Here is a 12,105-nt window from a genome sequence, read left to right on the forward strand (position 1 = left end):
CACATACAAAGAGTAAGGCAGGGCCAGGAGAGAGAAACACTATGCAGCAATAATTTTCTTACTATATTATGCTCTCCTTTTGGGCCACTCAATGTAGTTCTATGACCCAAACAACAAAGTCCAAATCTGGTAATAATTTATTATTATTTTCTACTTTAGTTTCTTCTTATAGTAGGAAAAAAATCACATTTTCAAGTGATGAAATTCTACATAAGTAAAAAATAGAGTTATAAATTGTTTTAAGTTCTTTGAGTTTTTGAGTTAACTAATTTTATTACTCAAAAATGCCATGATTTGTAGTCAAATTTGAGTTTCCAAAATGTAGCTTTCTTTTCATCCTCACCAAGGATATTTTTTCCATAGTTTTTCAGAGAGAGTAGAGGGGAAAGAGAGAGAGAGACGCATTGATGTGAGAGAGGCACATCGATTGGTTGCCTCCTGCACGCACCCCGACCAGGGCAGGGGATGAGCCTGCAACCAGGTGCGTGCCCTTGGCCAGAACTGAACCCGGGACCCTTCAGTCCACAGGCTGACGCTCTAACCACTGAGCCAAACTGGCTAGGAATTTTGAAATAAATTTTAGTAAGAAGATGCATTTTTATAGATGACTTTATGACTACATACATAAGATGTTTGATACTATGACTTTCACACCTACTAATAGAAGAAATATTATTAATAAATGAGAACAGAACTAATTTCAGAATATTCAGTCATCATATCTTACAGGTCAGCAATTGTTTTTCCACCCCCAATATTTTAAATGCTAAGTCCCCCAACACCTCAAATTGAACTTTGGTGATTTTTCTATACTCATCCATCTTTACTAAAGATGCAAACTTTTCCACTCTTTTTTAAAGTTATTCCCCAAAAGAGAATGGAAAATGGGTGGTGGAAATTCTTCTCAACCCTACCATATTAAAAGAAAAAAAGTACATGTTGAAGGAAAGTAAAAAGCTATTGACACAGGTATATTTAAGATGAGCTTGAATTAATCTACACACTTTGAAATCACTGACTCACTTTGAACTCCATGGGAGCGTACTATTTTCCAGGTTTCTGATGCCACTTCCTTGACATCCACTTGGTAGTGATGGATAGGCACACCTCCATGGGAATCCGGCTTGTTGAAAGCAATCTTGGCTGTGGTCTGTGACAGCTCTATAATCTTCACCCCGTAGGGACTGGATGGCACATCTGAAAAGGAGCAATCACAAAGAAAATATAGCCTAAGTAATGTAGATGGCCATTGTACAGACGATGCACTGTGGACCTGTGCATCTGAAACCTGTAAAATTTGGTTGAGCAGTGTCACCCCAATGAATTCAATAATCTGTTAAAGAAAAAAATATATATTTATAAAAAAGTTTCAAGTGAATTAATAAATGAATAAAAAGTGAATTAATAAATGAATAAAATGTGAATACAAGACATGTGATACAATTTTCTGAAAAAAAGAAAGAGTTATATTCTGAGTATTAGAAATAAAGGAATGTTGATGTCTATATACTTAATTTGAATTACAAAGCTTGCATAAACTGCTGACTGATCTGTTTAAATTGCAAGAAAGTATATGCTAATCAATATTTACTATCAGAGCAAGCAAACTGTAAAACTTTCAATATCAAATTTCATTTATTAAGGAAATAATTTTACTACTTCCTTTTCTCTACAATATAAGCATTTTATTTGCATTCAAAGAAAACAAGCTGTGAGAGAGAATGGAGAGGGAATGCAGGTATAAAGAAAATATAATCATAAATACAATTTTTGAACTAATAGTATAAATAATTACTTCTTGTGAAAATGTGAGTTTTGCTTTCTTTATCATTAAAATTATATTAATGATTCCGGGGCAATTGTTAAGTTTAGAGAAAAATGTCATTATGAACTAAATAAGCCTATGAACTATCTGCTTTAATTTAGGTATTAATTAAAATAAACCTTTAGTTGAGATATTTAAGTTTTAATTCCTGTATTTAAAAAATAACTATAAAGTCATTCTTGTGTGTGTTTTTGTTATCAGTCCATTGCTCACAACATTTCAAGCTCAATAAGGTATCCTGAGTGGCACCTTGCTTTCTTTTCTAGCATATAAAACCTTATAAAATGTTATCTGAAAGGTCAAGCAAGCAAAAGGAGACAATAAGAGATAAAAAAGTCTCAATAAAGAAATTAATAAACCTCTACTCAAGAAACACAAAGAATTAGAGACACATTAAATATTAAAGGTATCTCTTTCTGGCTACCTCTCTTTCTTTTCAATATCACATTCAAAATAATCATAAAGTTTGCTAATTTACATGTAATTAAGAAATAAAGAGAAGACTTAGAAGGGCAGAAAGGAAGAATTAGGACAGTTCACCAGAGCAAAGAAGTGTGATTAGGGACCAAGATTAGGATCATTCACACTCTCGTACTCCCAATTACTATATACGGATGCAATAATTGGGCTGTGAAGGAGAGGGAAAAGATTGACTCATCTGAAATATGGTGCTAAGGATGGCTCTACAGGTACCCTGGACCGCCCAAAAGACAAGCAAGTGGATCCGAGAGCAAACTAAGCCTGAAGCCTCACTGGTGGCAAAATATGACAACCTTGAAGTTGTCTGTCCTTCTTTGGGCATGGTATGAGAAGGCAGGGTTCTTGGGAAAAGACAATAATTCAGGAAAAAGTAAAAGGCGGCAGGAAGACCAAAGATAAAATGGATTGACTCCCTAAAACAAGCCATAGGCGTGAGCTACAGGAGCTGAGCAGGGCTGGGGAGGACAGGATACTGTGGGCATCGCTCATTGGCAGGCTCGCCAGGAGTCAAAGCCGACTCAACAGCACATAATACACATTATATATTATATAAATAGATAAATAAAATATGTTATTTTTAGCTCTAGAATTAACTTTACAAAAACTAAAAGAAAAAAATCTTGATTGAAAATAATGCAGTAAATTTCCATTCAGCACAATAAACACTGGTATTTTGTGACCTTGCAGCCAGAAGATTGGTGTCTGTCCCTTGTCTTCCCCTTTCTCTGACTGTGCTATGCTTTTATAACCACTCAACTGATAAAAGTTTTAAATCACATCTGATAAAAGTATTAATTATTAATGGAATTGTCACATAAAGGATTCAACTTCCTAGATTTAGCAAGACCCTACTATACAAAGTGTAATTATTAACTGCATGTGCCTCAGGAACTGTGCTGAGATGGGGTCCTTCTACTTCTGCTCTGAGTGGCCACCTTATTTCCAATAAGACTTTATACATATTTTTCCTGTGTCAATTGTGATGTTAATCTAATATTATAGCCAATCTGCAAGATCCGAAACCCTGTAAATTCATTCTTATTCCACTTCCCCTGTCTCCAATTCGCAAATCTGAATCATTATTCTACTGATCTATTCTCAGCATTTGATCACATATGTTTAAAATGTTCTGCTCACATGCGGTTATACTAACTCTCTGAATAATTGTTTTTAATTTTATTTGTTCTTATACTTTTATGTCTGTCAATTAAACTAAATTACTCCAGAAATCTGTCTTGATTATATCATTTTTACTTCTGTTGTCCATTAAAGTAGTCACTTAGTCTTGAAGTATCAACGGAAATTATTTCTCCTACATACCCAAGTCTTGACTCTTCTCGGAAGTCATGAACTTCCCATTATTAACTGGGCCTTCCAACTATGACTCAATATCCCATTATTAACTGGGCCTTCCAACTATGACTCATAAGCAAGTCAAATAAAACACAATGATTATGCATTCAATAATTCATCTAAACCTCCTAAATCACCACCACTAACCTACACACTATGGCCCCCAGTTCCCCATTAAATGCCTGGCTTCTTCAGCACCTACTTCTTCCAGGGCATGGCGCATTTGTGCTGGCACCTCAATTCCTCCCATCTCCCCTCTCCCTCCCTACTAGACCTGTTTCTACTCATTCTTTCGGACTCAGTTCAAAAGTCCAAACCTGTCTTGAGGGGAACACTACGTAAAGTATATGATTGTCTAGCCACTAAGCTGTTTGTACCTGAAACCAAGACAAAATAAAATTGAAAGAATAAAATAGTTGATGCCTATTGGAAGCTGTTACCGAGAAATGCAATCAGAATTCCATTTTGTGTCCCCAGGCATTACGACTCACACTTCTGTTGAAACCCTTCTCTTATCTGCAAAGAGCAGGTTCCATATATCATTCATCTTCAGATCTCCACGACCTGGATCAGTGCCTGGCACCTCCTAGAAACTCACTGAATATAGGTAGAGTGAGTGGATGAACAGATTATTAGGAATTGATGAAAGCATGGTTTCCCTAAAAATAGTATCTAGCTATCCTAATTTCCTTTTTTCAGAGGAGCACAGGAATTAGGAAAGTAAGGGGATGCCATAGTTTCTGAAGACACACAAAAATTTGCTTTACAGTTTCTGAAAGAAAGAACACAATATAGACTTTCCCAAGTTATATAATAAAACTGATCATGTAAAAGAAACCTGGTTTTATATTCAGTTGAAGAAAGTGTTTCCAAATGAACTAAGTTTAACCTGCTTTCAAATTTTATGGAACAAGTGTCTGTATAATATGCGATCTGGGTACAAGGACAAGTAGATGGACTATAATTCCATATCTACAGAATTCTGTTCAATTGACCCAGCTTAACCTCCATGCAGGTCTGCATTCTCAAAAATTACTTCTATAGGCTTATCCATGACTTAGGTGAAAATACAGATGACTGCTTCATGATATTTGTGAATTAAATCAATCTTGGAAAGAGAGCTAAAACATTGGATTTGACAAGGTCTTAGTAGGTTAAAAAGATCAGCCCAAACTGACAAGATGAGATTAAATGGGCTAAGTATAAAGTCTTGAACTGAGATTTTTGAAAAAAATCAATTTGTGAAGCATAGCACAAGAGACCTCAATAGCAGTTTTTGTGAAAAAAAAATGTAGGACAAAAACACTAGGAGGAAAATAAAAGTGACAAAATGAAATGAAATTTTGTATTATTTAACAGATATATAGTGTCCAGAATAAGTGAGGTCATTATAGCATTTTGCAATTTTATTATGCATTGGTCTACGATGTCTAGATCTCTGTGTTATATTTAAAGAGACTGGCTTCTGCCTCAAAGAAAAGTGACCAATACGAACTATAATTTGGCCATCAGAGTGGCTAACTGACATTTGTTGAGTAAACACCACTTGCTGGTGCTTTGAATGCATTTTCCCACTTAGTCCTCGCAACAGTCTTATCAGGTAGACCTTGGAATGGCTGGGGGGGGGGGACTGAAACCCCCTCCAGACAGAAGCCCTCTCCCCAGGGCTGGATGTGTTGCCCAGGAAAAGGTGACTTTATCTGAAAAGGTGTCAATTAAAGAAGCAAAGGTAAGATCATCATATTAAGGTTTAGTATGAAAAGTTTACAGTTAAAAGTTCAATATAACGATAATGAAGTAAATTAAGAAAGTTAAGAAAATTATGATCGAAATCATTAGATGAAGTTTAGAAGTTGGAATAAAAATCTTTTAAGGAAAAGTTCTTAAAAATACACATATAAATAAATATGCAGAATGTCTTGTCAAATCCTGATCTGTTGGAAGGAGAAACTGTAAGGAAGGAATCCTAATTGTTAATTATATGGTTGCAGTTTGGTTTACATTTATGTGTTCTGCATTTTTAACTTGTTCCAAGATATATATGTAAATCAAAAAAGAAACTATATTTCCTACCTAGAAAATAAGATTATCACCTACGAGGTGCATTAAGAACAACAAAAAATCATGATAAAGTATTTTTATAAAATCTCTCTGTCTCTCTCTGTCTTTGTTGTCTCTGTATTTAATTGTATTTCACATTTTGATAAAACATTAATATAAAAAATGGTTATCAAATACATATGTAAAATATCTTATTTCCCATAAAATTACATCAAAAACAATGAATTTTGATGCAACTTAACTTATTTCATTTTCCTAGAATTTAATTTGGATGTATAAGGGTTATTCATATGCCTAAATGCCTTCTTCCCATAGTTTCCATTGAGATTAAATTTCTAATGACTTCAAGGTAGGCAATAAATATTAGTTTACTTCCTTCCTTCCTTGCTTCCTCCCTCCTTTCTTCTATCCACTCACTCACGTCCTAATTTTTTCCCTCCTGGCTTTCTTCCTAACACCATTCACACAATCCCTTCTCTCTCGTCTTCCCATTGTAGTAAAACTTAAATTGGACAATAACAGGTTTTCCAGTTACATAACATTTTGAGTACTATGAGCTTTAATATCTCTTTTGGCCTTTACTATTAATGATATTACTTTTGTGAATGTATGTTCATAGCAATAAAAATATCTTTCATAACTTAATATAAAATTGTAGTTATGTATAAGAACTCTACTTAGGAAACATTTTAAAATATTTTCATGAAAGCTATTTATTATATTAAAACATATCATTTCAGTAATTTTCTAATATTTATCTACCTAATCTTAGAAGACAATAAATCACATTTTTGCATCATCTGAGCTACACAAGTATAAAACATGTACATTTCCAAATTTCTAATCAGTCTTGTAAAAACATAATAGCAAATTCTATAAATATATATGTATGTGTTTGTATATTTATGTTATATGTACATTATAAATAACTAAAACCACCGCTGGATTTCTAGGTTATTAAATCTTTCAGTTTTAGGAGAAGAACCAGAATGCTCTCATATATAAAGAATAAGAATAAGAATAAGACATTTTTTTAAAAAGTTACATAACCATAAATTTTCTATTTTCCTTAAAAATAAGTTTATTACTTGTACTTTCGAGTTTAGAATTTTAAAATACATTCATTTCAGTTAACTTTCTTCAAGGCATCTTTTATTTTGAATTTTTGACTGAATTCTTACAATACCTGAAATAGAATATGATTTCTTAAGCTATGTTTCCTGCGTCTTCATAGATATCCCACTTATAGAGTTGAGGGAATTAAAATCAGGGTTTAAAATGAATTTTTATTAGTAAACGCATTCTATGCCCTCACTGAACGTCAGAAACAACAGTTCCAAATTTTTAAGCACTGGTTCATTTTTTAGAACAATAACAGGAATGATGACTTATTGCAATGTGAAAGTTATTTGCTTACAGAAACACTGTGTGAGATTTCAGAAATCATTGTGCTACACTTACCAGCCAGAGCGAGAATATATTCTTGAAATCTTGTCCCTATACGGTTAGTGGCTGTGCAGTTATAGCGTCCAAAGTCATGGTCAGATGTAGGTGCGATCTAAAATAATAATAATAATAGTAATAATAATATAAACTTTTTACAATTTTAAAACAGTATCACAGAAGTTTGAAAACAGACTCTAGTATGCCTACCATCTCCACACATATTTAATTGTTCAAAACTCTGTGCCATAACTTTTTCTTCTCATATCAAGTCAATATACTAAGTAATATAAATCCTATAAAGATGTAACCCATGGAATTATACTATCCACAGAACCAGGTGAATACAGTTTATGAATATATTTGGATTGATGCCATCCTTTTGTTTTATCTATTGAATAGAAAAATCATTAGATATTTATATGCATAAAGCTCAGAAAGTAGTGGACTTTGAAAAACATATATTCTGCAATCACTACAGAATGTGAACTTGAAAACAAGAAATCTGTACCAGAAGTATGAACTCTTGGTTTACGCTGTTTTAGCCTAAGATCAGGCAGATTTAAAGTCCAAGACAGGCTCAAAATATGTCAGATCTCTCCCTCTTTTGATATTATTTAACATAAAATTTTAATGCAGGAAGGAGGTTCATTCTTAGAAAAAACTCTCCCGGCAGGAGTTTTGCAGGGAAACCCTGCTCTTGCGTAGCAGTCCCTGTGGGGGGCACATTATGTTCCCATCTCACTATCTTGCCTCCATCTCTGTTCAGTTCCTATCATTCACTTTCATTTGAGGAAGAATGTAGCCGACCTCAGTCCTTACAGGACTGAATCCATAATTAAATTAACCTCCTGGGACTCTATTGCTGAACATTGGGACCAACCCCGTAATTCGAACCTACTGCAATTCTGAAGGACTAATTCAGAAAAGAGGTTTGATGATAGTAGTAGATAAAATCTTCAATCCCAGTAACTATTATTGAGAGAATATGCTTACAGCTAGAGTTGATGTTAATTTCAACTCTATCCCAAAAGGGGAAAATGATTTTGTGGTAATGGGAAGCTATTAACTAAAAGTGAAATTTTGAGGTCCATTGAAGATGGTAATTTCGAAAGAGTACAAAAACGCTTTGTCATTCATTCGCTAGTCAGCTGTCCATCTAGGAACAGAGCAGAGGTTTAAGGATTAGAAGTTTTAACAGCTCTTAAGTAAGGACTCCTAAGCGATTAAATATTCATTTTTCTTACATTTAGCTTTTAATAAACCAGGCTAATTTAACTCTAAAATAATTTTACTTGTGAAAAAGGAACTTGACTAAAAAAGTTTCCCTATTCTACAGGCATATGAGAAAGTTACTTGTAAATTCCACAGGGAAGAATGAACTGAATGTGAAAGGCCAGGTGAGTACACAGCCAGAGGGCACAGTAGGCCAAGCAAGGTGAGAGGTTCCACCATAAACCACTGACTCTGTCACCTTGATCTTGGACTTTTATCCTCCAGAAATGTGTGGGGCTGAAAATAAAAGTTTCTGGGAAAAAAAAGGCCACCCAGTCTGTGGTCTTTTGTTTTGGCAGCCAGAGCACATAATACATTACCCCAATGCAGTTAAGTACAGCATCAGTTTTTAACTATGGTTAAATCCCTAACATTTAGGTTAAATCTGACCAAATGTCTTTGTGAACTTGACCTCTGTGTCAATTGCCAATAGCTAGTTCTAATACAGTTACAAAGAAACCAATTTAAATTGACTTAGACAAAGTGGCTTAATCATCAGTCAATTATCCAAACCTTTGGGAAAGTGATGGCTAGACTCCTTCATCAACCAAATGTTTTACTAAGTCTGATTGCCAGATAGAAGAGCGTATATGGCACCAATGAGAATATCTTTAATTTCATGCAGTATGGATTATCAGCTGTTATTTTAAAAAATACATTTTCTAAAATTAGTGCTTTATGCCGATCTAGTGTCTCCACCAAGTTAATCATCAATATGGTGACTTCCCAGGAACCGAGGACTACCAGGTTGCCAAAGGAACTGTGCCTCAGGCCCAAATCGGGAAGGAAAGGGGAACGGGGCCATGTAAATAACTAGTGGGAAAATGTAGCATCAGTTTTAAACAAGGCTGTTGTATTGAAGAGCATTCCCAATTGTTCTGAAAGCATCATCAGTTGGAAGGGCTGATCATCACTGTCACAGACATATGAACTTTGGAAATTGATCTATACACACACATAATCTGCAATTAATAAATAAGAGGTATTGCATTCAAATAGAATTTAAATACCAGGCACTTGGCAGTACAAAACAACTACCTACCATCTTAATTTTAAAAATGAAATGACATGAGGTATTGAACAAGTAAGTCTGGTTTAGTAGGAACTTATAAAAATACAGTGAGCAATATAGATTTTATATATGCTAATCTAAGGGAAGAAAGTGTCATCACCGCAAACCAATGGCTAATATCAACACTGAAAGTGAAAATTTGGCCTCAAGAGCTGACAAATCATATCCCTATTGTTTCCTGACATAATTGTTTTAATTTTCCAAAAATAAATTCATGAGATATAATAGCTTTTGCTGTACTTTCATATTTCTATGTAAATAGTGAGATGTTAATCATTAATGGGCCATAATCCAAATGCATGAAACTTCCTTTTAGGGAAATAAACATGAAATATGTACAATAGGTTTTCTATATATTCTATAATATAAACATATTATTATATTTATATATTAAGATCTTTAAACATATTCTAAAATAATAAAGGCTAAAATAGTTTACAATTTACTGATATGTACATGAAGACTTACCTCTAATATCACCTTTCTCCCTGTACTATATGTCTTTAAATGAGTGGTGTTTTTAGCTGGCAAGACTAACTTCTCTCTTCTCCAATGGACTGACGCTGGGGGATTAGATTTCACATCACAGCTTATATTGATCGGATTTCCTTCCCAAGAGTAATAAATTGTTTGGTTTGATATGAACTTTGGAGCATCTGTAAAGTGATATAAGATAACATTTATAGACTTTTTCTTTAAGATAATCATTCAATTAGTATAAACAATAGTATTACTTGACTACAAAAAGAAGCCACAGCATGCCTGGCCAGCGTGGCTCAGCGGTTGAGCGTCGACCTAGGATCCAGGAGATTGAGGTTCAATTCCCGGTCAGGGCACATGCCCGGGTTGTGGGCTCGATCCCCAGTGGGGGGGCGTGAGGAAGCAGCCCAGCAATGATAATTGGGTTATTTTCTGTAATTTTGTATATTTGAAATGCTAGAGTTAGAATTATTTTTAAGTCAATCACAAAAATAAGAACTTTACCTAACTAACCAAACTTTTGGACAGGGAAAAATGGAAGATTTATATTTAACTGTGTGAATTCAGCAAGTTCTCATTGCATTAAAGTGATCTTTGTATTTAGAACATTTGCCTGTGAACAAAGGTAAACATGTGCTTAAAATGAAGAATAACCCTTCTTTAATAAGTATCACTTTAATAAGTTAATATCTTTAAAAGTGGAAAATACACAAGAGAAAATAATATAAGAGATGCTTGGTGGTGAAAATATTGGGAAGCAGATGATCTTTAGGCCCCCATATCATCTACATAATGATTATATGATAAATAAAAATGTATACATTACTTCATAGACTGTAAGAACTTGAATATGTAAAACTATGTAAAATGAACACAGACTTTAAAAATCAAGAAACTACATTCACTTCGCTGTTATCACAATCGAAAGATCTCTAAAGAGAAATTATTTCGGTTTTATTAAGTGGCAGCTGGGTAGGCAGAAGACAAGCTGGGGCATTTCAACAGCCCTTATATCTATGACCTAGACTGAACCTCTTATGTAAAGTTTCCAGCATAAAAAGAAATAAAATGTGTACCAGATTCTGAACTTGTCAGTTTCACAAAGTTGAGATCAGGAGGGTCATATCCAGGTGCACCAGGGGACATCAAAGAAACGTTTAAGACTGCCTTCAGACTTGGTGACAAGTTACTCCTGTTTTGATAAATGTGCTTTTTGTTTTATTAGTATTTTTGCCTTCTTGCTGAGACTTCGAGCTGAACATGCAGCCAGAACTCATCACTACCTTCCTGTCACTGTCCGCGGCTTCCTGACTTGATTGCTTGCTTAATACAAGCTTTTCACTTTCTCTTGTCATTTCCTCTCCGGTCGGAAGGCCTTTTTTTCAGAACATGGTTTATTTGTGGTTGGTACCTGTGACCTGAGTCAAGCCTTACTTCTTTCTGAATGCAGCCTGCTCCTGAGAAGGCTGAAGCTGATGACAACATACAACACAGGCTCTGGCAACTGAAATATAAAAATGTTTGACCTGAATTCCCATTTTTATGAAGAGCAGAGTCAGGGAACTCACTATACAAACTCACTGTATATTCTCCACTTTGTGAATCAAATTGAAAAGCGTGATAACGGCAAGATTTACAAACAATGACAAATAAACGTAATTCTTTTAAAATCATATGGATAACAATATGCATTGACCTTGTAGAACAGTACTGAGATGAACAAAATCCGTCTTGCACACTACCCAAATAATTTACATGCTGCGGTGAAATAATGCCCTTTCTTCCAGTCATCATACTCTGTGATATAAAATTTTAAATATTTTCTTCTTTAATATTAGGTTTTGAAGAACCACAAATAGTAGCAACGATGATTTAATGTGTAATAAAATATTCTATTTTAAAAGCTTTGACATTCACTCCTCACCAATAATTCAGAGTGCATAAAAACACCACTGGCTTCTCTCCATTGCCATGCTCAAGGCCATCGTCATTACCTGGTCAACTTTAGAAGCCCTGTGCTTCCTGGCCTACTGGTCTACCAGTTTCTGTTTTAAGATCAGAGTGCTATCCTGCTTAAATTTCCTAAAAGGTTCTTTTCACATTTCTTCAATCACAA

At 34.5% G+C, this 12,105-nt stretch overlaps 1 protein-coding gene across 2 annotated transcripts in view; it reads right to left on the reverse strand.

The window, feature by feature from the left end:
• NCAM2 (neural cell adhesion molecule 2) overlaps positions 1 to 12,105 on the reverse strand; it is a 343,351-nt gene that overhangs the window by 61,110 nt on the left and 270,136 nt on the right. For both annotated transcript variants that reach the window (XM_081138130.1, XM_081138131.1), the window contains exons 10-12: positions 9,978 to 10,165; positions 7,181 to 7,277; positions 1,024 to 1,197 (exon numbers count right to left, since the gene is read on the reverse strand). In XM_081138130.1, coding sequence (XP_080994256.1) covers positions 1,024 to 1,197; positions 7,181 to 7,277; positions 9,978 to 10,165 — 459 coding nt within the window. The remainder of the gene's footprint in view (positions 1 to 1,023; positions 1,198 to 7,180; positions 7,278 to 9,977; positions 10,166 to 12,105) is intronic.

The sequence above is a fragment of the Miniopterus schreibersii genome (genome assembly GCF_964146895.1).
Source record: "Miniopterus schreibersii genome assembly, chromosome: 5".
NCBI classification, from domain to species: Eukaryota; Metazoa; Chordata; class Mammalia; order Chiroptera; family Miniopteridae; genus Miniopterus; species Miniopterus schreibersii.